The sequence below is a fragment of the Miniopterus natalensis genome, chromosome 1, assembly GCF_054644295.1.
Source record: "Miniopterus natalensis isolate mMinNat1 chromosome 1, mMinNat1.hap1, whole genome shotgun sequence".
NCBI classification, from domain to species: Eukaryota; Metazoa; Chordata; class Mammalia; order Chiroptera; family Miniopteridae; genus Miniopterus; species Miniopterus natalensis.
In genome coordinates, this window is record NC_142081.1 from 17,534,058 (window position 1) to 17,560,725 (window position 26,668).

At 43.6% G+C, this 26,668-nt stretch overlaps 1 protein-coding gene across 8 annotated transcripts in view; it reads right to left on the minus strand.

The window, feature by feature from the left end:
* NRXN3 (neurexin 3) overlaps nucleotides 1-26,668 on the minus strand; it is a 1,308,313-nt gene that overhangs the window by 732,059 nt on the left and 549,586 nt on the right. For 7 of the 8 annotated variants that reach the window (XM_087818808.1, XM_087818802.1, XM_087818795.1 and 4 more), the window contains 4 exons: nucleotides 21,509-21,628; nucleotides 12,270-12,651; nucleotides 11,316-11,506; nucleotides 10,357-10,530 (listed from right to left, as the gene is read on the minus strand). In XM_087818808.1, the coding sequence (XP_087674934.1) occupies nucleotides 10,357-10,530; nucleotides 11,316-11,506; nucleotides 12,270-12,651; nucleotides 21,509-21,628 (867 nt within the window). Of the gene's footprint in view, nucleotides 1-5,955; nucleotides 5,983-10,356; nucleotides 10,531-11,315; nucleotides 11,507-12,269; nucleotides 12,652-21,508; nucleotides 21,629-26,668 lie in introns of all 8 variants that reach the window. The other variant, XM_087818791.1, reaches the window with a different exon arrangement.

Sequence of the window (26,668 nt, forward strand, 5' to 3'; positions counted from 1 at the left end):
AGCACAGCTGCCACAGGAAGGAGCTTCATGAGAGATGCCATAGGTTGTCTAGAGAGACCTCATCTCCCACCTTCATTCAGCTTTATTTCCCACTCCTGATAAGTGCATAAACATTTCCACTTTTACTTTTTAAAATATACTCTCTCCCATGGAAAGAGAATAAGTGAGCAGCAATTGGGTGGGAAGGAGGGAAAAGAAAGAATGGAAAAGAGAAGATGAAGACCTAGAGATATGTGCACTGGTGCATATGGGTGTATGGACACCTGCGAAAGGCCTCACCAGCTTCCTGAGCACCTACTGCCTCAACTGCTAAAATATAAGAATTAAAGTGCTGAGGCTTCAGGAAGGGTGTTCATGACATTAGAAACAGTCTCCTTACTTAGCTGCATGCCTTGGTCCCTTCAGCAAAACTACTTCTGAAGCTCTCAGAAGTATTTCTACATCTACAGTGGTGGGTCTTGGTTTTTCTGAAGAGTCATTTACAGACAACATAAGATCCATCCCTTTTTAACTGGCAAAACCCCAATTCACTTCTGTTTAATTTTAAATAAGAAAGCAATGATCCTTAAACATATCAAGTTGCCTTTCTTCATACAGAGAGACAAGTGAGGAGTGAATGTTCTATTTCTTAGTTTAAAGAAGGCTAAGCAAAGCCTAAGAACAGGGTCCTAAACGTTGTACAATTTCAGTGGCACGAACAGCAGCTGTGTTCCCAAGATCTTACGTTTTTGTCCTGAAGACAAGGCTGTAAGCCTGGCTAATCCCAAAAGGCACTGACACTGCTCTGGCCAAGCATGCTCAGGTGCTTATGGTTCCCTCTTTTCAAGAAAAGTCACTTGTTTAGGGTGATGAGTGAAAAAGACGGACAAAATCTAACACATGGGGCAGTTTCAATAAAATTCCTATTCTCATTTCAATAAAATTCCTATTCTCATTTCAGCGCCCTAGTCATACATTAGGTATAAGTAAGTCAAGAAGGGCATAGAAATTGGTTGAAACCAAGATGCTCTCATGAGGTCTTTATTGCCAATGGCCTTTGATGGGTCCTGTGCTGGTGAAAGTTAAACAACCAGGACTCGAGGAAAAAAGAAATAATAACCAAACCCGATCTGTAACATTTCTGTAGCCCCATTTCCAGAGTATAAAATGCTCCCACCACAGCCAATTTCAAGGGAATTCATGTTATGCAACGTCAACCAGCTTGCAAACCTTCTGAAAATCCCTCTGCTGGAGCCAGCACTGCCCTCAATGGCCGATGAACTGCAGAGTATAAGCACGCCCTGTGCATAAAGCTTTTACACACACGCCACCTCGTGGCAATGGAGAGGCAGGGGTCGAGGTCTGCCCCCGTGGGGTGTTTGTGAAGGTGGGAGAACGGAGGCATCAGAGTCATCTTGGTCAAACCTCCCTCTTCTCAGAGGGTGCCCGGGTCATAAAGGCCAAATGATTAGATCATTCCTTCTTTTTTAAACCATGAGCAGGCCCTTAGAAGATTCAGAAAATGTAAACTGAGGCCTCAATTTTGGTATTTCCTCCTTTTCTCGGCACTGATGTAGCAGAGTGTTGGGGCATATTTATGAAAGAGAGAGAAAACGGGTTTCAAAAGCCAGGCTCAACAAAAAGATAGGTATTTAAAATACTTTGCTTTCACATAATTGTGCAAATATCTCTGGAACTTAGTGAAATAGCGATGTGAAAACATCTACCATAAAATCAGCTTGGAGGACACTCTCAGACACTCTCCGGTCACCTGTGCACAGTTTCTGCTTTGGAAATAGGCAAATCCAGACTCATGTCACATGGCACAGTAGGGAAAATGTCACAGGCTTTAAACCTCAGCTTTGTCACTTACTAGCAACGTGGCCTTGGGGCTAGCTCCCTAAATTATCTGAACCTGTTTCCTCATCTATATAGTAGACATAGAAATTATGACTACCTCACATAGTGTGAGCATTAAGTGAGATACATGTGCAAAGCTTACAAAGTCACCCACGAAATGGTGATAGTATCTACATCATGGACATACAATTAGCCAAGCCTTTATTTAGCATGTGTCTACACTAAGTGGACCCTCAATAAAAGGTACTATCAGTTCCGTTGGGAAGGAAAATCAAGTTCTCCCCACCATTTCAGTTGGGTGTGTAGTCAGTCCGCAGTTTAGAAACAGGACACAGCGTGGCAGAGGCAGTAAGTCATAACTACACAGTTCTCCTGGGAGACACGTGCTACGTGATGCTGAGAGTCAGGAGGCAGGAGCCACTGTGGGTCCATTTAATTCCTGTCTTCCTTATTAACCCCCAAAAAGCAAACCATTCTGAGGAGCTGACTTCTATTAGGTCAAACGCTACATTTCACCACATAAAATACAGCGGAGAATGTGATGTGGCCCTTCGCCTGGGAGAAAATGGAGTTGGGATCTGCCATCTCCACAGTAAAGAAGGTTGGAGAGTTAAAATTCCCTTTACCTATTAGATATGTTTGGCTGATGCCCACTCTTATCTAAAATGATGTGAAAGAATCTTCAGGTTTCCAAGGCATCCAAATCCAATCTGTTTATTGACTTAAGATACACAACACTTAGAAGCAGATCTAATCAATTCCTGCCCCCCACCTCGTAGCTACCATCTGGGCAGAGGGACAGCATACATTTCTAGAAAAAATGCCATTCAACCCCAGAAGCAAAACTTGCTAGGGGCATTACAATGGAAAGTGGGGAGAGGCTGTTCTGATTAACTACCTAACCCAATAAAGAACTATTCTTTTATTTCTCACAGTTTATGGGTCATCCGCCTTACTCCTCATAGGTCAAATAATTCTTATTTTATGGTTGTGCAGCTCCTTTCTCATATGGTCAGGCTTTTAAGGAATCTCTTCCTCTCCAGGAACACCCTCTTGCAAATAAACAGGAATTAGAAGGTTACTTCTGAAAGGTCCATGGGCAGTGTCATTCTATTCAAGGGACCCTGAGAGTCAAGGGACCCCCCCTCTCAGCAGTGGAACACCTCCCACGGGCCTCGAAGGAGCACCCCCGCCCTCTACCCACGCTGTCTCCTAGCCGGAAGGGATGCAAAGTCCGCCCTGGTCCGTGCAGGTCTTCCCTGACACCTTCTGTCATACCTGTAAATGTATCTGCTGTGACACAGGGTGACACTGTGGGGTGGCGGAAAAACAAACATGAGGAGAAACTCATTTTCTCCCCCGCTCCTCAGAGGTCTGATCCGGGAGGGAAACACGTTTACCTTCTTAGCCGGCGACCGTCCCAGGCATTGGGCTCACGCCTCTTCCCTCTATCTTGAAATGCGCTGCTTCCCTCCCAGCCCTACCCTCTGCTCTGGTTCCCGGCCTTCTCCCCCCGCTGGCAGGGATCTTGATGAGGTGAAAACTGAACCCAAGTCTCCGACCTCCTTACACAAAGCGTCTGCCATCACCTGTCGCCGTCCTACCCCTCCAGTTTCATCTTTGATCACAGCCCTACATGCGCACTATTCTAGCCACGTTGAGCTTCTTGTAGGTCCCCAAATTGGCCACGCTCTTGCATGTGCTTCCAGCTCCCACCCACCTAACACAGGCTGTCCTTCAGACTCGGCTCAAATTCTGCAGGAGAAAATCTGCCGAGCACCCGCCATGACCGCCGTCAGCACACAGCAGCGTGCTCCGCGTCCATTCCGGCCGAGCGGCTTGCACCCTGCAGTGTACTTACTGGCTGATCTGCTACTGACTTAACTCGAACTCAGAGACTGTATCTCATCTGTAACTCCAGTACCCAGCCGAGTACCTGATACATGGGCGCAGCTGAGTTCCTGCTAAATTCAACAACACAATCACTGGAGAAGTTAAAATAAATTAATAAACTTAGAGAGAGGAAAAAAACATCACCCCAAAAACACAATGACAAGAGGATGCAAGCTGGTGACTTGTCCAGAACCATTATTCCATTTTCTAGACCCCCACCATTCCAGTTCCTTCCGAATACCATTTTCCTGCACATTTCAGATGGTCTCATTTCTTCGTCATATGTTTCTTGCTCTTACCACTTAATGGTAATTAGTATTATCTGTGCCCACAGGCTGCTGCTGAAGAAGCCAGCATAAGCATTATTCCAAACCCCAATGTCACGAAAATACAAAGTAAAGGCATTTGCATCCTAAAGATATTTTGCCATAATATGAGGAAAGAGTAAAATGATCCAAAACAATTACAAAGAATAACAGCCCCTGCCACAAAGAGACTGTCAAGTCATGACAAGAATGGGAAAGAACTGGGGTCAATTGAGTAATAACATAAAAACCATCCAAATGACTAGACTGCTTCTGCAAACGGGAAAGTGAAGCTACACCAAACTGCTATGCCCTCAAATCTGTATCTGCGCAATTCACAGTCGGTGTAGGAACCAATCAGTTCTTCGTCTTGATCCCCGCAAACCATTTTTCCTTTGAATGAGAACTTTAAGATCATTTTTCTTCACATGAAGTCCCTATGTAAGAAGACCTGTGCTAGGTTCCGGGGATTCAAAACCCATAGCTCTTAGCATGAAGAATTATGGTAAAGTCTATGAGGAGATACCGTTGTCTCGTTTCATCTAATAAATCTGTTCATGAGAAGCTATGACAACCTTGGATTGTCTCTTGTCTCTCCGTGTAGCTCGAATGCTGCCCCCATCTCCCTCCTCTCCATTTCCACAGTGACATGTAGACCTATTTTGACAATTGAACAGAATGTTTAAACATAGCTGCCTTCGGTATTACTGGAATAGCCCTACATACTTTGACAATGAAAGCTATTCTACAGCTACGTTGGACTTCAAAGTACTGATCCAGCATGCTCTTTTCATTAATTTCATTATAAATTGGCATATATGTAAATCTGCTAAAAGGGGGTGAAGGAAAATGTTACCAAAATGGCTACAGAAAAGCCTTAGTTGATGCCCACTCAAGAGATCGACACTTGTCCTGGCCACGTGCCTCACATATAACAAGTCACAGCAAAGTAAATGATCTTTCAGGGTAAAGTATTTTTTAAAGCTATCTTTGTCTTAATCGATTCTAACAATTTTTGCTGATTGCAAACTCTGCAGAGACCGTCTGAGCCCCAACCACCTGCGTAACTATCAGCCAAAAGACACCTGCACTGCCTGTTCCCGGCTTGCTGTTCTGAGTCAGCGCGGCCTGGCGTGATTAGACCTGTGGACCGTCGCTGACTTCGAAAGGTGCCCGTGTGGATCGCAGAAGGAGCAGGGTCTGCGGCCAACTCACTGAGATCGCTCAGGAAGGCATTTTAAAGGGTATCCAGGATAAAACCCACAGACCCTCTTCTTTCTCAAGGATGCTTTTTCCTTCAGCTCACAAAACAGGAAGTTGAAGTGCTCAACCAGAACCCCCAACGGGACATATAACTCTCTAGAATGCTTTCATGATATTAATATCACCCAAATGCCTCAAAGTATGTTCTCCAAATGAGTCCAGAGAAAATCCCATTCTCCTCTATACGGCTCAAGCACTCGAAAGTCCTGCTCTGAGAGATGACCTCCCTGACCCAGAAAATAATAAATTAAGAACACGTGGCCTGTGTTCCTTTTACTTTTTACAAGAGCTACCTTCCATCTGTTGAAAAGAGACAACCCCCCCGTAGCAACTGCTTGGAGAGGCATTTGACCATTTCCAGAAGTAGATTAATATGTTGGTGGGTAGTCACAATATGGAGTGCTGTCAAACCTCTTTGGTCCCTCCAAAACAAAATCATGTTCCCATCCCCAAGAGGTCTCACGTTTGTTATTTTTCATGCATTAATCTGGGTTTTCTGCCACACTTTCTGAAGAACGCAGAGTTCAGCCCCCTCCCACAATTGCTGCTGTCCAAGAGGTGTGACAGCTTGAAGTCCTCTAAGGAAAATATACCAAGGGTTACACAGGGCATCTTTCAGTCCAAAGGGATAAATGGGAACAAGAACCTTCTCTACCTTGTAGGTCAGCTTTGGTCAACGCAACTTTGTTAGCAAAAGAACAGGAAAGGTGAAAACAATAACCAGAGGTTAGTAAGAGGTAGAATAAACCAGGGTAACATTACAGAAATGGAAATACAATCGGCATAACCAACAGCACTCAAACAGACAGTTGAAATGCTCTACAGGTTCTCCAAAGACAGCACAGACGGGGGATGCACAGAACAGGGCAGAGCAGGCCTCATCAGAGCCAGGTGAGCAGAGCAAGGGCAGGGCGACACCAGACTTGACAAAGCACAAGCAGTGATCACAAGAGCCTTCCGCCATCCACACAGCCAGCCCCCAGGCATATGGTCCAGAAAAGTGATTCTCCATCGGTCAGGTTAAACATCAAGGAAAAAGGGTAGTGCATGGCCAGACTGAAACACACATGTGCACAACCAGACACACACAAATAATTCTGCACATGTAGGAGTTAAGCATGGAAGAGTCACTGGGAGCACTCTACGTAACCTCTTGAAAATGCCACCAAGGAATGTAGCACTAGAATTGGGCATTTGTATCAAGATGATTTGGGGCCACCAAAGAGCTCGATTTGTTTAATTTATGAAAAGATAGACAAATCCAAATGTCTGTGGGCAAAAAGGCACAAGCCAATGTCCTTTTTCTTTATTCATGCCAGTCCTAGAGTGAAGCACGGTGTTCCTCTCAGGGGTTTACCATCTGCAATTGTGGAATTGCATTTCTAGCTGGTACATGCCCCCGTAGCAAAGCTGGTCTCCAGAGAGAAAGATGTATTTCCCAGCTGAGTATTGAATCAGACATTATCAAATTCCTAGTTCTGAATCAGACATTATAAAACTCCTAACCCAAAATGAGAGGTTGGAGGTCACAGTTGGATGTTGGCCAAGAGTTGTCCAGTTAATCACACTTAATCTAAATTATACACTCTGCATATATTAGAGACATAAAATCAAAACCTAGTTCAAGATGTTTTCTTTCTTAGTATAAACAATTGAGAGCCAATGAGTAGTGGATTAGTGTGTTTTAAAAATAATCTTGAACTCTTTTGGGTTAGAGATAATACAGAAAGTAATACACTTACTAATGAAGCATCTTGAAGGGTCATGATCAATGACTTTGGCAAGAACATATGATTTATCCTGGGCTACATACCCCAGATATGTGACAATAAAACATATCTCCCATCTTGAAGAGATTCAGGTTGAGTAATGACTCATCCCCTACCTGTTTCCTATTCTCTACATAGAAATGTCATATGATCCCCATGCTGCCTGACACTCAACGGCTTTCTTGCAGGCCCCATGCTCTACACAGAGATTCAGAATGATGACACTCCTCTGCAGTCTCTCCAAGGTTCTGTGACCTTGATTACCTTCCCTGTTACCTTCAACAGCACCCTAAAGAGCTCCCGGGATCTCTTAGAAGGGCTTATTCGCAATGGTGCAAATTTCCAATGACAGTAATTTATGCCTTAACCCACTTTTTGGCCATTTTTCCTGGCCACTTAGACTAATTATCCAAGTCATCTGTGTACAATAAACAGGGACTTTCTTCCCTCAGCACTCATCCTCTACTTCATCCCACCCGGCGGGCATCACAATGTGCCGTGCGGAACCATCGCAATTATCTCCATGGCAATAGAGTGCAGTGCTATTAGGCCCATGGCACTTGCCATAGATTCAGATGGTAGAGCCATCAAGGCACACTATCCAGCTTTGACCAATCACCCATACTCGGAGGTAGGTTAGAACCCACCATAATGCTCGGGATGAGTCACAGCGAACTGCACACAGAGCTGTAGGTAGGGACAGGGACATTTTCTCCACTCTAATGGGTAATTTTCTCTCACTAATGCTCTTACTGCTTTTCTTAAAGGTTTCTTAACTGGGGTCCATTCCTCCCTTTATGCTATACATTTCAGTCCCCTTTTACAAAAGTGAGTTTAGACTTCCTGTTAATCCAATACTACAGCGTTATGTTCCCACACTCTGATTTTCATACTCTATGCAACTGTGCTTTCAATACAGTGGCCACAGTCACATGTGACTACCGAGCACTTTAGAGGACTGTGGTCTGAATTGAGGTGGCTAGTGGTATAAAATCCATACTCGACTTTGAAGGCTTAGTATGAAAAAAAGTAAAGTGTCTTAACAATTTTATATGGATTATATGCTGAAATGACATTTTTGATATGTTGGGTTACACTAAATAAAATGTAAAATTAAAATAAATTTTACCTGTCACTTTCTGCCTTTTTCAAATGTGGCTACAAGAAAATTTACAATCACATATGTGACTCATGATATTTCTATCACGCACATTGCTGTAGAGTTAAATGGATGATCCCTGTTAACTTTCAAATCTGAAGGACTGATGGCACGAGAGAAATATTGAACATATGCGGCATGCCTTACGCTTTCCAATACGTGCTTTTATCGTATGATTTAAGTTGATATGATGAATTATTCCAGGATCATTGGAATAACTGTGATTCTACAATCTTCGAACCTAAGACACCTAACTTAATTCCCAAATGCTGCATCTATCTCAGGATTGCCTTTTAATGCCCAAAGGAACTAAGAGCAAGGCAATAAGACAAACACTCTTGAGTTAACTGAAACTGTGCCTTCCCAGGCCTAGAAAGCCAAGTGGCTACTTTAGGTGCCTGGAGATTCCCAACCTTCTGCCCCTCATGTACGCACACACCCGTTTGGCCCTCAGAACTTGAGATATCCCTGGTGTAGGGGAACTGCAGTGGGTTATAGGAACAGCCAGTCTTATTGCCAATGCCCCCTGGGAAACGGACTCTTAGGGAAGGAGAAACAACTTCCACACTGCAAATCAGCCTGGGGAGCTGATGGGAAGCTTGTATAAAAATGTGCTTTAAGGTGGCGGGCAAACCCAGCTGAAAGCTGGTAAGAATAGGGCAATAAATGAAGTTGAACGCTGGAGATGAATGAACAGGTTGGATGCGGTAAATCAGCGATTTTCAACCAGCATGCCACAGGATTTTTAAAGCACACTACACCTATTTAGTCAGGGGCACTGATCTCTTTTCCCTTAGGTTGTCAAATTTAAAAAATTGACAGCAGCCAGCACAATAGCCGTCTACTGTGAATGAATTAAAATAATACCTATTTTTTTTGCCAGATAGGAAACAAATTTAAAATATTTTTTGGTGTACAGCAGAATTTTAGCAATTAGTTTATGTGTGCTGTGAGATGGAAAGGTTGAAAATCGCTATAGTAAATTAATGAGGGCTACAAGGAAACTCAATATATTGCACAAAGGACCATGAGGCTCAACCAGACAAAAGGACACATAGGTCCTAGTGACAGGTCAGACATCCTCTTTGCCTGTCCAGTTAGGTAAGAGTCACTTTTTCAGTCTACCCAATATAGGAAAGGCTGAAAACATTCACTGCTGCCCTCTGCCTGCTAGAACTAGATTATTTTTACATACAGTAAAGAACTATTAGACTCAAGATCTGTAAAATTAAGTGACTATCTGAAGAGACAGGGATCGATCACCTAGAGAAACAGGCTGAGCATGGTTTGCTGTGCTGCACTGGTGAGCATGCAATGTTATTATATGTCTCACGTGAAATAACATTTGTAAATAATAATGCTACCATTTATTGAGTACTCACTGTGTAGGTACCAGACGTTTTATCTATATCTCTGATTCATGGATATTACCTTCCAAGGTAAGTTTTATTGCACTGTTTTACAAGTGAGGGAGATGTAGATTAGAGAGGTTATGTAACTTGTCAAACGTCACACAGCTAATAAGAGCTACGATCCGGACCTAAATCTAAGTCTTTTTCCATATCGAAGAGCAGGCTGTTCCACCACAGCACACCAAGGCTCTGCTTAACAAGCCTTCACATCTAGTAAGTACTCAATAAATGTTAATTTCCTTCCATCATGATGGCATTCTGACATCATCTTCCCACCTCCTGCTGGGTTTGCATTAAATAATGCCATCACCATTAGCAACCTAAGAAACATTTCATTAATGGTGACACCCATAGAGGAGTCTCTGGTTTGTACCTCCCCACGTGGTAAAGCATAAATACCAGTCCCAATGCCCTTTCAGCCATGCTGGAAGCAAAGGCACAAGTCAGGAGAAGCCTGATGTCAACGCCAGGAAAGGTCCTCAATCGGCAAGTATGTGACACTGGGAAGACATCTGCCAACATACATTCCTGGAGAGCGGGTGGCACACGTCTTCACATACTCAGCAGTGGCAGAGGACACTGATGGTGATGCAATGTCAGATGGTGAGTGGGATTAAGAGAGGACTGGTGAACCGGGGAAGAAGGCACTGGCAGAGGCAGCAAAGAGGCTCGGTGCTTGCGACAAGGCTACAGCTTAGCAAGAAAGGAGGCTGTACCTTCACAGCCACGCTCGATCTGTCCACTCCGATGGAGGGCATCATTGATGAGGTCTGGCAGGCGCCCGTTCAAGTCCACTGATGCCAGACAGCCCTGAAAGCCATCCCGGGAGGCCACGAGCTTTGGGAGGTTGCTGTACATGCCTTGGGCCAGACCCGCCATGTAGAGGTCACCTGGAAAGGAAAGCAGGTAGTAACAGCAAATGAGTCAAGGATTGGAAGCCTCATCAACTAAAGCCAGTGTACCTGAGGCCATTCATTCAGATAATGGTGACAGAGCTGGGGGAGAGAAACAGCATAAACAAAATAAAATTGCCAGAGTTTCTACATCGTACAAAGAGAAAACTAACATTTCTTATGTGCCATTCATTTTAGAAACAGCATCTCACAAATTTAATCACCATCGACAGTCTATGAGGTAGGTAGGTAGGTACTATTACCATTTTATGATAAAGCTTAACATTTGCAACAAAACCATTTATTGAATGCTTTTTATGTGCCTGTTACCGATAGGATGCTGAGAGTTTTACAGACATTAGTCCATTAAACTTCCTAACAGCCCCTAAACTTAGCAACAATTACTATCCTCGTCTTGAAAAAAAAGTATACAGAAGCTGTACCCAGCTAAAAGATTTTACCAAAGTCACCCAGACAGTAAATGATTCAAGCGAGGTTCCAAACCTCTATTTCTTGCTCTGTGTTAGGGTCTCTCCCATTTTGTCATTTATCACCTCATCGCTCAGCCCCCAGGGTGTACAGAGAAAGTGAAGCATCCCTTGAGGGGTGGCCTAAGTAAACACTGGATACATTGTGCTGTGGCACAATTCAGTGTCGTTAAAAGAGAATATGCATTATGCCTCAAAAATACACAGTGCTCAGAGCCTGCAGCTTGCCTCTGGAAACAGCCTTGCAACGGTAGGAAATGCTCTAACAAGGATACACTTCTTTACAAGGCTTACCTTTCAAATCCAGATTTTTGGCACCATTGATAACCTGAGTGACCACCTTCGTGTCCACTTTCAGGCTGTGAGTGTTGCTATTGTCCCGGGTGATGACGACATTGTGCCACTGGTTGTCATTCAGGGGGCGGTCACTGTTGCCTTTGATCACATTGGGGCCATTTCCAAGGTCAAACACATAGTGAATGTACCTAGGAGAGAAAACAAACAATGACATGAGATTCCCTGAAGTTGTTTAATGGCAATGTGTGTACGGTGACACGTGGGGCTTCGAATCCTCCATGCTAAACTGGTATCACGCAGGAATAATTAAAGCTTGATTTAGGATACAAGAAGAGTCAGATACTAATCTAGAAGATTTCACTTTAATTTCATACTCACAGAGTCTACTTCTTGAACGCTACCTAGTAAAAATCAGAGCCAGGAAGTAGTGCGGGTGGTACACTCCAAACACTAGGGGGCGACACTGAAATTCACAGTCAATCATGGGTCTGTTTGGGGAGTTTTGTTCTGGTTTTGCTTTTGCTTTGACTATTTTCCAGCACATGGTAGTAAAATGTCTTGAAGACAGAACAGATTTTTAAAAGTTACATTTATGGTCTCATGATAGTACCAAAAATATCTATATTTCATTTCTTCTTATAAATATAGTGGCTGCAGATAATACTGCTGCCTCAAAGAAGCAATGTACCCCATATTCCTCTTTTGCAAAAATGAGGTTTTTTTCATAGGTATATAGGCTACATTTCACAGTAAAAAAGTCTCATAGTATTGAGTTAGTAAAGATTTTAAATACACTTACTCTCTTCCTTCCAGCCCTAATCATTACATAAATATTTTTAATCAGTGAGGATGACTAGAAGGTGAGGAGGAAAATAGACACTTCATGTCCATATTTTATGTAAGGCTTGAGCTGAGCTACCCAGCGTCAGCCATGTGATCCCTTCCACTTACCCCTTGACTAGCTCAACTGCGATGAAGTCGTTGCCATCGCCACTGTTGAAGAGAATGAAGCCGTCCGCCGAGGTGGTCTTGAACTGGAAGAAGAGGTGCATGGAGGTGTAGGCCTGCAGGGTGGCCAGGCTCAGGTAGCTGCTCTTGGTCTTGAAGGTGACCGGGTCAGCGATGATGTTCCTCAGTCCAAAACGAGCCTTCAGTTCACAGTAGTCAATGTCGCCGTTTTTGCACAAGTCAATGTAGAGCAGGCCATTGAACATGAGGCTCTGCAAGTGGCCAATGAAGCTGGAGGGGACCACGGAGATGTAACGCTTCTCGGTCATGATCCCAGTTTCAATGTTGTGGAATTCCAGGCGGGTATGATCTCCCAGCATCGTACCTGTGAAAATCATAAATGGGATACCAACAGGAAAAGTTACCATGTTTTGTCATAGCTTCTTTACTGTATCTTTTAGGTCTGATTTTTCCCCCCATACAAAATATTCAGTTTTCTTGAGTCAGTTCCAAAAAACAAAATACTCAATACACTATATACCTGACCTGGCCTCAGTGGGGGAGCTAGTTACTGGCCCAACCCAAGTTACATATCCTGAATCCCACACTCTCATCCAGCTGCTCAGATGTCCCATCATAGATGAGAAGATATGAGATCACAGGTAATTCAAGTTAAAAGATAAAACTATTAGTTTTCTCCATTAAGAAAAACAGTTGGGTCCTAGTATATAATATAAGAAGAAAAGCCTTTTTTCTCCTAACCCTTGTAAAGAGAAAACAAACAAGCCTTAGGTACTCACTGCCAAATATTTCTTGGTGTAATAATTCACCACCTAATGATTCAGTCGCTAGTACAATCATGCAGCACATAATGACGTTTTCCTCAACAACAGACCATACGTACAACAATGGTCCCATAAGGTTATAATGGAGCTGAAAATTCCTATCGCCTAGTGATATTGCAGCTGTAGGAACATCTCAGCCAATGCATTACTCACAGGATCGTGGTGGTGCTGGTGTAAACAAACCTACTGCCCTGCCAGTCGTATAAAGGCACAGCACATACAGTCATGTACAGGACTAATACTTAATAATGATAATAAATGATTATGTTACCAGTTTATGTATTTACCACCCTACACTTTTCATCATGATTCTAGTGTGTACTGTACTTATAAAGTTTGCTGTAAAACAGTAGGGGGTGTTAGACTGGAAGCAGCCTCACACATCTGTGTTTATCGCATCTCTTGACTGCATCATTTTCTCTTGTGCTTGATTTAATCTCGTGTTGTTTTGTACAGTGATATGCTGTGCAGGTGTGTATTCTAGAAGCAATAGGCTGTGCCATATAACCAATGTGCGTAGTAAGTTATGCCATCCAGCTTTATGGAAGTACACGCAGCGATGTTCGCACAACGAGATCATCTAAGGACACATCCTTAGACCAGATTCATGTTAAGTAGCGCATGGCTGCACTTTTGGAAAAGTTTCTATTGTAGAACATCTGTTCATTTCATTTTCCCAGTGACTATTGCTTTTGCTGATAATAACCCTTGATCTTCTTTTGGAAAGTTACCCTCCGCACTTCACTTTTTAACCATCTGGGCTGGATGAAGCTGACCCCATCCTAGCTCTGGAAGTACTCAAGCTAACTTAGACCAAACCACTCAACATATTCGATCCCCTAGCCTTAGAGGGAACCCTAGGACCTAAGAACTCTAGCATGCACCTGAATCACCTGGAGGGATTATTAAAACACAGTTCATTGGGCCACACCCTGAGTTTATGATTCAAAAGTCTGGGGTGCAGGCTGAGAGTCTGCATTTCTAACAAGTTCTGAGTTGGCACTTATGTGGCTGATCTGGAAACCACCCTTAGAACCACTGCACTAGCAGCAACCTGCGCTGGTCCAGTAGCGTTCAGCTCCAGGGATTTTGCTAGAACACTTACGAAAGAGGAGTTTTTGCAAAGAAGGCTTGCTGTAGGGGTAAGAAGGAAGCCTAGAGAGCCAGTGGCCATGCAATAACCCAAGGGACTGGACCTGCCTGAGAAGACAGGGGACCCAGAAAACAACTCACGCAGAAACACAATTTTTCTAGGATGATGGTATTTGAAGGTCTGGATCCAGCCAGGCAACTCTGGACTTTAACTCCCTTCTGTGGTTAAAGCCTTTGGGGAGAGCTTCTGATATTTGCATCAGGAAGATCTCCAGCTGATACAAACTACTAGACCTTTCCTGAAGCCCTCGTGAGTGACTGGAGCAGGGGTAACGAGGGCTTGAAGCAGATACACAGACTGGAAATTTTAACAGCAAAGTCAAGGAAAACATCATTAGCATGGCCAGAGCAGAAGGTGGCTCCTTGGACATTCATACAGAGATGAGTCATTAAAATTTAGCAAGTCACGTCCTAACGCCCCAAAGCTAAAGGGAAGGGAAAGGGAACTCCCTCTGCCTGCCTCCTCCTGTTGCCTTTCACACTGAAGAAATCCCACCAAGAGACTCCTAGTATCTCTTTACCGTTGTTTTATAACTTTCCAGAGGAAGAGGGGTGACATAATCTAAACGATTAAGGACAATCTGCAAAGAGAAACTGTCATAGCTCAGACCCTGGCACTTCTTGTTTCCCTGTAGGGGAGCAAGCTGCCTTCAGGAAACCCCCAGTCTCCCCGACTCATCCGCAGCACGGGTGCTGGAGGAGCAGGCCGGGGCCTCGGTGGAGGATGCCTGCCCCTGCCCTGAACTGGGGTCCGAGTGGGCAGCTCCATCCAGTTCTGACATTCAGTAGATGTGAGCCACCACTTTCAGTGGCATCATTAATAAAAATGATATTTTATTTCCACCTGCCTTGTATGTTTCTCCTCTATTGGCATAGAACTCAGGCAGCCAAAAAGAGTGGCTCATATTTTCTTGGGTCCCTTGAACTTCAATATCTGGGAGATTCGAGCAGACTGCACCCTCAGATGCTAAATATTAATTTCATCTCTATGGGAGCATACTCGAGACCTAATTCAAAAAATTGCTCATAAACACAAAAATCCGATTTGCATTTTATGAGAGCCTATGTGGTATTTTGACAACTAGTGACAAATCATTCTCTTAATATAAGCAAAAATAAATAATGTTGGTTAACTAAATTTAAAATTGTAATAGAACAAAAATCAAAATGCAGCATAAATCTGCTAAGAGTTAAATAACTAAGAAAAAAATTACTGTATAAAATTACTTAGTATTAAAAGCTGGACTGGTCACAAAAATGCAAAGTAGCCTACCCTACATTCACAGGCTCTAAAGCAATGAAGGGACAGAAATAAATATCCAGTGTAATTTGGCTATAGGTGTTTGCATCGGGGCGGGGGCTGGAGCTGGAAAATCGTGGGGAGGCAAAATCATAGGCAATCTCCATGGAGACATAGGAGTTGAACGATGATGCTGATGCTGATAGTTGTGCTAATTTTTATTTTACAACAAACAAAACAGCAATGAGAACCAAGAAGTAATAATGGGGTGATCACTGTTAAAGATTGGGGTTCCAGAGAAATCTAAGAATCCATTTTAAAGTCAATTGGGAGCTTTTAGAGAACTTATGGATTAACTGACCTCCAGAATTGATGGGTTAGGAAATTCTGCTCACTAGAATGTGAATTTCATAAAGCCAAAAAATCAAATAAGGTAAAAAAATCACGTAAAAATTACATGAAAATCACGTAAGATTGAGATAGAAAAATTGAAGAAAGGCTTGGATAAGTAATAGAAGGGAAACTAACAATGGAATTTGAAGGCTTAGCCCAGGGACAGACACTAATTTAGCCTTTAGGATGTCTGAGAGCAGATTTCACCAAAAATTGGTGAGTGGTGGGGAGAAGGTGATGTGGGGCCAAATTAGAAGAGCAATTGACTTCTCCATATGCTAAAGAAACTTTTCTGTGGATGCGGGTTCCCAAAAGTATACTATTTTACCCAGAGAAAACAATGAAGAGATGCTTAAGGCTTCAAATGTGTACCAAACTAAGCATCGAGTATTTTTCAAAGTCGGTGTATTACCTAATCAGTATTGAGAGCCGGGAACCTCTGAGTGCCACCTGCAGACTAAAACTCCTTTCCATCTAAGGGTGGAATGTACGCACACTCCACAGCAGCTGCTTCCAGATTTTATTTGTTTGTTTGTTTAAATATATCTTTACTGATTTCAGCGAGAGGAAGGGAGGGAGAGAGAGAGAAACATCAATGATGAGAGTCATTGATCGGCTGCCTCCTGTGCGCCTCCCACTGGGGATCGAGTCCGCAACCCGGGCATGTACCCTGACCAGGAATCGAACTGTGACCTCCTGGATCCTAGGTCGATGCTCAGCCGCTGAGCCACGCCAGCTGGGCCTGCTGCCAAATTTTAGAGAAAAGAGGAGTAACAGGGGAGAAAGATAACAAGGAAAAACCAAAACTACTGGCTATCCCTTGGCCAGGCACTGTGCTGGGCACTTCATAACCACCCTCGATGTCATGATCGCAGTAAAACTGCAGGTAGGCATCATTATAGCTTTAGAGGTGTGGACCCTTAGCTTAGAGAGGTCAGGCAGTGTGGTCAAAGCCCATGCAGGTGGTAAAGAGTAGGCCCCCAAGTTGAACTCGGGTGTATTTAATTCCAAAGTCTGGATCTTAACCTGCATTCTGTACTCTCTCTGGAGAAAAGGCATGACTAGCTCTTTACATTAATGCTCAAGAAAAGCTGCAGGTGGAACTTAGCTGGTGAAAAGTCCGTACAGGAGCTGCTGTGACGAGCTCACACTCCTCCCCAGTGGCCAAGTATCACAATGTCATTCATATTCATAAGAAATATATCCAGCACTTCTCCTGGAACAGCCACGCTGCCTTGGTCCCTATGCACATCTTCACTTTCATGTTTCACTGATGCCAAAAGCAGTTTACAGACCAGCCTTCAGGATCAGGCAGTATGTGGAGAACATAAACCATGGAAAACTTGGGCAAGTTCAGGCTGTAACTACCCATGAGACACCTATAGTAGATGAGCGTGTAGGCTCTGAGGCTAGACCATCTGGGTTACCTAACTTTTCTGTGCCTCAGTTTCCCATCCATGAAATAAGTATGAAGTTATCAGGATTAAATGCATCAACATGTAGACAGTACTTAGAGCAGTGCCTAGTGCTCAAACTGTGAGCTGTTACCAATTATGCAGCACTCATTTTTCCTTTCTCTGAAATATGTTAGTTTTCTGGTTATGTCACTTATTGCTTTCTCCCTTTTATTAGAACACTAGATCTTTGTAAGTGGGAACTACGTCTTGCCTCTTCTAGAAGTCCTACCTCAGAAGGGCCTGAGCGCAGCGAGTGTCCCGGGTGTCTGGGAAGGAGGTTGTACTTGAGAAATCTACTTTGGAGTCAGAGTTTGGATCACCACCATTTCTGCACATGAGGTTCCTGGCCAACGCCAAGAGCATAGCAAAGAAATCATGGAAATGGCTTAGTGGAGGCAACGTGACCTCCCAGTGGCAAAGGAAAGGGAAGCTCAGTTCAGGGTGCACCGTTTGCCCACAGTCCTCCAGCTCCACTGTCCCCACACCCTTTCTCCACAATATCCACATTTTCCATGTGTGTATGCTGTAAAATGCTTTAATAAAAGAAGTTCTGGAACCAAATAAAGTTCGCAAACACCACACACTTAATTACAGATGATTAGCAATGTGAATTAGTACAGCAAAGGCTCCTAATAAGTCTTACAATAAAGAAGCCCTCTTCACGTTGTTTAAAGTAACATTTTCTAAATCTAGTTCATATATTTTGTTAATGTGAGGAGCAAGTTTTCCACAGAATACTTTAGACAGTGGCTTTCCACAGCTTGGTACCATATGTGCAATATGGGGTGAGGGAGGGGGAGGGAAAAGCTAACATGGGCCAGAGTGGACAAAGAGAGTGGATTTTTGCACCAGCAAGAAGTTCTGAGTGGTGTGGCCAGTTCATGCAGCATTAGGCCCCAACTGTGAGGAGTATAACCCAAGTGAGGGAGTCTTTTAATTTATTCTTGATAATAGAAATCCAGGTCAATCAATCAATCAATCAATCCTTATTAACTGCCAACTGAACTTAATACAGTTCCAGGAATACATTATATTATAGTAAATGAAAACCACCAGGCTGAGGAATATTTATTTCCTTGCTTTTGATTTCTTATGAGTCTGACCTATTCTTTGCATCATTTCTATAAACTTGCTGAAAATTTGACACCCTGGAGGACCTTAAACAGCATGGAAGGGATTACTAAATAAGCCAATAATACACTACTTAATAACAGAGGACTGAGTGGTATTTTAATTTCATTGCCTGATTTTATGACTTCCGTGAGCTAAAATTAAAATTCCCAAACCCCTTATCACTGTGAAAAGCAATCCAAGACTGTAGCTCATAAGCAAAATGCCTCCTTTCTTTTCCAAGATTTCTTTATCCTTATGGATGCTTTTTTCCATCATTAGCAAAGTAGGGGGTAAGGCGGAGAGTGAAAGAGCGTCATTAATTTCAAATATCAAATTACTGGATGACTTACTTGGGCCTGCCATGGTTTAGTCCTGCTTTTAAATTTTTAGCAGAAAGAGAAAGCACACTTTATAATTACCCTTATCTAAAGTTTCTGTAACAAATGATGACCCAGGGAGGCAATACGCATTACTACACCCTCAGCTCTGCAGCTCCTTATGGCTATAGCTTTCCGGGCACCGTGACCTGTAATTTCCTGTGGAAATGAAAGGGACTCGCTGTTGGGAGAGGTTGGGGTGCGTCGCCATCTAGCGGCTGCTATTGAAAGCACACTGCGAACAGCACTGCTTTGGGCTTCACTGCCCTGAGCCCAGAGGAGCTGGCAGCCTGTGGGACTGAGCTGCCTCCACAGGCTCCTGCCCGCACCAACACCTCATGGGGAGTTCTTGAATAACTAACTAAGGGGGGCTGTGGGTTCTAAACAGTAAACCATTCTTACATCTCTTCGCTGACATTCATTGCATAAGGCTAAGTTGCCCTGCAGGCCTGTAGAACAGTAACCTTAGCTCCCTACTAAGTTAGGTCTGTGTACATTTGGAAGGTTGGGGATAGTTGTTTAGGCTCTGTCTTCATTCTGGGGGAGAGGAGAGTGTAGCCTACCTCCTGAATTCCCTACCTCACCCCAATCCATCCATAATGTTTTTCCCTGCTTTGTAAGATAAATGTTTTCCTTTTTCTTCTTTATTTTATTTTTTAATAGATTGTAGAGAGAGAGAAAGAGAGGGAGAGAGAGAGAGAGAAACATTAATGAGAAAGAAATGTGTATTGGCTGCCTCCTGCACGCCCCCTACTGGGGATCAAGCCTACAACACCAGCATGCACCCTGACCTGGAATCGAACAAAGGACCTCTCAATGCGTGGGATGATGCTGAACCAACCGAACCACACCAGCCAGAGCAACAAATCATTTTCTTATGATGGATTATGAAGCCCAGTAAGCAGCTTGATTTGGTGAAATCACACAGACATGAGAATTTGGAGCTTAACTACATAGCTCCCTCTAAGTTTCATGTTCTCCTATGTAAAATGACAATCAGAACTCTAACCTTGCAGGGCAACCTACAGAACAACAGAAGGTTTAAGGAGCCGACATGTGTAAGACAGCGAACTTAGCCTGTAATGAATACTGGGCACTGGGTATATGCCTCACGCCCTTCCTCCACCCAGAGATTCTCCTTCTCTGCACACACACACACACACACACACACACACACACACCTGCACACATACCTATGTGGCTCACTACTATAATGACTGACTCCAGAAGTAAAAAGAGCTCAGGCTTGTGAATATAAAATTAAATGATAGGACCAATATCACAGAACCTTTATACTGAAAGGGGCCTTAGCAATAATAGAATTTCCAGTTTAAAAATGAAGACACGAGTAAAAAGAAGTTCAGTGCATCTACCCCAAAGGCATAAAGCATCTTAGTGACAAAGATGGTATTAAATTCCAGGGCTCCTGTTCCCAAGCTGACTGTCCTAGTCACAGAAATGGCTTAGGCCACTGACTTCATTTGACAAAGCCCAGAAATGGTGACTTTCCCAGCATCCTGCAAAGAATTGACATCAGAGCCCAGGTCTCCTGATGCCAACAGTATTCTACATAATACCCCTGTTGCCCCAAGTCTTCTTTTCCCAGGATCCAGGAATCCTGGATGACAGATGCGCACTGCTGTGGAACAGGAGAGAGTGGAGATTTATGGGATGCAGCATTGATGATGCACTTGAAGATGACTGCTCTTCCACCCCAACCTCACCAATTATACTCACCCACCAAATTCTGCCTGAAGATCTGCCTTCACAAACCACTCCTGCTATCTCCATCCCCAGCTGATAATCTTCTCTTCTGATGGACAATTATAATCTTACCCACCCAAATTATATTCCTTGTCTTATTTTCAAATACCCGAGTCCTAGCTAATCTACTAGATTGGTTCATTGATGAAAGGGGTAATCTCTTGTCTTCCTTTTTATACTCTACAGTCCTTAGCACATTCTGACACATAACAGGCTCTCAAGAAATATATACTGCTTGTGTGAGACTCTGAAGGTCTCTTACCCATGTGTGGATTCATTCATTCTGAACTCAGCATTTCATAATGAATGAATTTTACATTCACTGCCCTCCTAAAATATAAATTCTACCAGGCCAAGGACTTGCCTATTTGTTCACCACCATATGTGCTTGGTACAGAGTAGGTGCTCAATCAACAATGACTAAATAAATAACTGATTATTCAGCACCTTCTAAGTATCATACACTGACGGAGGTACTTACTTTACCTATTTCTGAACTTCTGGTTTATCCATCTCCCTCTACCAGAGAGCAACTGGTGCATTGAGGGAAGGAACTGGTATTTGAGAGGGTGACTGATAAGTGATTTTTGAATAACTGGATAACAGAAGGGTCTGCAGAACCCTACATCTATTCTCCAGTCACATACTCTTCTCCCAAGGAATGAGATCCATCAATGTATAATTACAGTAGTTGATCAGTTCCTTAATACAGAACAATGAAAAGGGATTTTGAAAATAAAGAGGAAGACCTTCTTAGCATTGGCTGAGCATGTCAGCAGAGAACAGGACCTGTGACATCCGTTAAGCCAAATAAAAGGTTTGGAAAATACCCCTGGAGCACTGACTGAGCGAGAGGACTATGCGAGCAATGAGCAACAAATGTCACTCCAGCTGTACTCACCCTCGGCTACATCATCGTCCACAGTTAACTTAAGGCTCTTTCCTCTCCGCACCACCCGAACGGTGTGCCACTCGTTGTCGTTGAGCTTCTGCCCCGCATACAGGGTCTCGGGTCCTTTGCCTAAGGATGGTGGTAAGTGTCAAAATTAGAATCATCCTAAAAGTATCGCTCATGGCATCAGAGTTGTCAAAGCCACACTGGTGCCCATGACCTGGCTGCATTCAAGGAATCGTATCCCACCCCACCCAAAGCCCACCCAGTCTCACTGATTCAACAGGATTCTCCATAAAAGGCTCACTCAAACATAAAGGACAGTGACAAAGGAGTGAAAGAAATCAGTGTCCTCCTTTATCTACAGATACAAGGTTTAAAGTACCAGTGGCAGTAAGTGATCATTTACAGGAAACAGGAGTCGGCTGTCATTTTGTTTCCCGAAATCTTAGATTTCAGATGAATTCCTTGAAGATATAGGAAATTCATCATGCATTTTAAAACATCATTTGGTCATTATGGCCTAGTACACCAGTCTGGCTTTTGGAGAGTATCCACCCACTGGATGAGTCAAGAGCTCTGTAATATATGCTCTTAACTTGACATTCCCCATCAGTGTCCACATAAATCACAATAGTAATCACCACAATTAATAATAATAATAGTAACAAGGTCTGAAACCCATTATAAATAATGCTCCTGAAGGGAATGTGAGGGCCCCCTGAATTATCTCACTGTTCATCATACTCCAAAAAGATCCAAAAGCCTAAGAAATGAAATAATGTAAAATTCTAAAATTGAATCTGTTTAGGGCAAAAGAATGTTCAGTGCCACCAAATAAAGAAAGAAACTAAGTTGTCTCAAAAGATCGATGCTCAAGATGCTTCAGATAAGTTCAAGTGCACCCTAGGAAGAATCGGGCGCAATAAGGAATTATGGTATTTAGGAGCAAAAGCTGGCAAGATAGATACGGAGGCATTAAAGCCATCCAGCTAGTAACTGGGGAGAGAATGTCAAGGTTCATGACATTCTCTCAAGTTTCATGAACTGAGATGTGCATTTAAAAGACAAGGAAGACTGCATAGAATCAGTGAACTTAAACCAAGCTTGTTTTCTCTACATGGACAGCTGAGCCCATTCAGAAAGATGATGCTTAAATCCTCAAGATATAGAAAGCCCTATCTCTGGAAAAGACTTGGGGGAAAAAAGATGAAATACATAACCGGCCAATACACCCCTACGCATATTATGCATTTGAAATGTTTCAGAAGACCATAAATTTGGCTCCAACAGATAGGGGCACAGGGCCAGGCACATAGTAGGTGCTTTAATGAGTGCTCGTTGAATAAATGATGTCTACATAGGTCTTTATTTATTTGGAAACCATCAAATAAGGTCAATATATTTTTAATCCAAGTAATTTTGAAAGCTTCATTATACAGGGGTGGGCAAAAGTAGATTTACAGTTGTGCACACATGAAACAGAATTTATTCTTGATTTATTATTTATTATTGTATTATTTATTTGTGCAACTGTAAACCTACTTTAGCCCAGCCTGTATAGTTCTTACTAGCCACTCCACCAGCTCCTTTATTCCCCAGACTGAAGGTATTATATACTGTGTAGGGAAGGAAATAAAAAAGAGTGTATTTGGGTGGAGATCTTTTAAACTAGGTAATTTTAAATTGTGCCCTTTAATTTTAAGTAATTAGTATTTGTATTAAATGAAGGTTATAAGAGATATAATAGCAGTTGAAGTTGGGGGGGGGTGGTTCTTGAAACATAAACAGACTTTCAAAGTGAAAAGGTCTCATTTTATTGCAAAGTATTCAGCAGGTGATTTATACTTAAAAATTTCCAGGATGTACCTACACCTGAAGCGTAAGCCAAATTCACAAGAACGCTGAGAATTCAGTGAAGAAACTTGGAGTGAGCAAAGTATACCCTGAGTTGGGTAATGGTGCCTTGAGATCAGTTAACTGTAGGAAAAAAATAATTCCATAACAAACCATTTGGCACTCAATCTTAGCTTCTCCCCGTGAGTATGGCTGACTTTAATGTTGTCTAAAATGTATACACTAAGAACAGGGCGTTGTCTACATTTCAACTCACTAGACAGCCCTGTTCACCGTCTCATCCATTTCAGGCCCAAGATGCGCGCAGCAGTCGCCTTCACAAGAGCAAGCTGCTTGGGCCCTGGGAGAAAATGGACCACATCGCGCGGGTACTTGGAAGCAAGAATAGATGTTCTCACAATAAACAGATCTGCCTTTGTGTTTTTCTGTTTTTATCTTCTTTATCCCACATGCAAATGTTTCAATAGAAAAGGCGAAAGTGAAAAAAGATATAGAAAATATTGGCTATGGAGGCAGCACTGTTCCAAACGCAGGCTCTCCCATAGACGGCCATCTGTTCATACGCAGTCTTCGCACATCACTTAATGTGGATGATGGGACAAGACGAGAGAGAGAAGTGCCCACACCCGCAGTCAGTTCAGGACATCGCTGCGTTAGGGCCGCGTCAGCCACCAGCTTCACTCAGCCCAGCGCGTCTTAAAGGCTGCCGACTTAGCTGGTCCTCCCGCTCTCCTTGGTGCCCTTGAGATGGCCACTACGGTCAGATTCAAGCAGAACTACTGAACTGTCCCTGTTGACTCTACAACTTTAGGATGGGAAAAAGTCACTGAGACCCCCAGGACCTACTGCCTGGTTACATTTTATGCCTCCAACCCCAACATTCTTACCCGAGGAGTAGGAAAAAGGTTCCCAGCCTTCGCATTAAGATGCCAGGGAAATGAGTATTATTCTATATTCACTTCCAAGCAATGAACACAGAAACCTCAGTGAGCTTCTGTTAAACCTTTGACCTCCGAAAGGGGAGGGCCAATAGCATTTATCTATAATGGAGCCAAAAGGTCAGTTGGTCCTACAAGAAAGTGACGTTTAAAGTTAGCTAGAAACACAGGCAAAGAGAGGGGAAGAGCAAATCTGACATGTAGCATAGCATGAGCTCAGCACAGCACTGCAGGAGCAGACCCAGGCTGCAAGCGGAAACGTACAAACTGTTGCGATGTAAAAGCAGGAGGACCGACCCCGGGAAAAGACTGCTCCGGAAGATTCTAGCACAAAGCCAGTCAAGCAGCATCAGCAAAACAGTGGATGCAAAAAGCCCTCCCCTGTGAGTCAAAGATGGTCCAGCTAAGGAGAAACTATTTAAGCGGGAGTTTAAAATAGAGCTGCTGGGAACTTAAAGCAGCAGCAACAACAGAATGCAAAGCCATCAGTGGGCCGGCATTGCCCTTCCTCTCTAGCGGCTCAGGGAAGTCTGATCCGCAACGAGGTGCACGCTGGATACATGAAGCAGATGCTTGCTTCCTCCGTTCAGCGTCTAAGTAGCAGATATCGACCACAGAAAGCCCTCTGATTCCCTTTCGGGCTGCTCAGATCCTCAGCGACTGAGCTAAATACAGAAACTAGGAAGTGGTCTGACACCCTGCAGCTGAGTGTCCCAGGTCGTGACACCTGCAGGAAAGAAGCGAAATCACGGGTGGAGACGTCCGGGGGCAGAAGTCTGTGGGAGTGTGGAGGTGTCCGTCATGGCAGGGCAAAGGGCCTTCGATGAGGCCCTTGTGTAATGCCTCCCGAACGCCCACTCTCGATCCCGTCTCGCTGCAGACTCGGGCGGCAGCCTCGCCTTCAGTTAAGGCTGGTCTCACAGAAGACGTCTGGTTCCCTGATGGACAGGCGATAGTGTAAGGACAGACGGGATTGCTTTCTTACCCTGTCGCCCAGGAGCCCTCTGAAGGCCTATTTCTTTAAGAAGTCAGAACTAGGAATAAACTATAAGTGGAAAATTAGGAGAAAAGCACTGTTTGAGAGAGAAATTGTTGCTGATTGCTAGGAGGGAGATGAAACTCAGATATCAGCAGGCTGCTCCCTGTTACGTCGGGCAGGGGATGGGAGTGCGTGGGGCAACCTAGATTTCAGCATTATTAAGGGCCCACCCCTTCACAAGGTGGACTGTGAATCTTAATTACCTCTAAACCTATATTTTTAGCAGGCTCTTCATGGTGCATGAATTTGCTATTCCCCCCAGGAGCAATATAACCAGCAAAACTACAAGATACCCCAATATACACCTTTGTCAATACATTTCTAAGCCCCAACCCAGGTGGTTTTGCTCATATGCAGGGAGTAGAAATTCCTTCCATACGCCACAAAGTGCTGTTTCCAAATGTGGGTGGGTCACATTTGGAAAATTTTTGTGCTTGGGGTGAGGGGGGCAGGAAAGAAGGGGGCAGGGCCTGTACCAAGTCGCTTTGCTTTACCTGAACATCTTTCTATTGGTGCAAAAAGAAAAGGGCAATAACTTGATTTCCCTTGGAACTTTATTTCCCATGAATCCAAATTTCTACAATGCGTGAAAACATATGAAATTCTCTCCCTTAGAAAGGTATAGCGATCTTACATCTAAATGACATGGTAAGTAAATACAATGAATGTCTGTGATAGGTTTAAAGAACATCAAAATTATTTAAAAAGAGGAAACTTACCTTCATTTCCACCAGCACCTCGGGTCAGGCTAGCTGAGCCGTGACAAGAGTTTTATTAGGGCTATAGCACCACTTATTTTACCAGTCTTCCACCCGGAGGGCGTCGCGCGGGCGAGAGAAGGCAGGTGAAGGCGCGTGGGACCAAGGGTAAGGGGAGGGCAGGGAAACAGGAAGGGAGCACTGTAGTTTCTGTCCAGAAAAATTCAGGTTCTGGCTTTCTTTGGGTTGACAACTCAACAGAGAGGCAGAGATATTTTGTTTTGTTTTTATAAATTTTTTTTTCAAAAGCATCCATATTCTTTGGAAAACTTTAAATCATATTTCCTTAAAGATCCATTTTGGCAAAACATTTCAAAGAGATCATCGTGCCATGCCCCTGGAGTTCTCAAGTCTCAGGAAGCGCTGTCATCCTTGCTGCCACAGCTGTGAAGGGCACAGGGAGCTTTCTGGAAGCCTTCCACGCAGACGCCTCCCGGCGAGCTGTGCGAGAAAGGCAGGCGACCCAGGCAACTCAGCCTGAGCTCAGGCACCCTCCTGGAGGACGTGCTTCTGGCTGAACCCCACGGAAAACACGACCAGCGTTTCTTGGGCTTGAACGATTCGACGTGCCATCGAG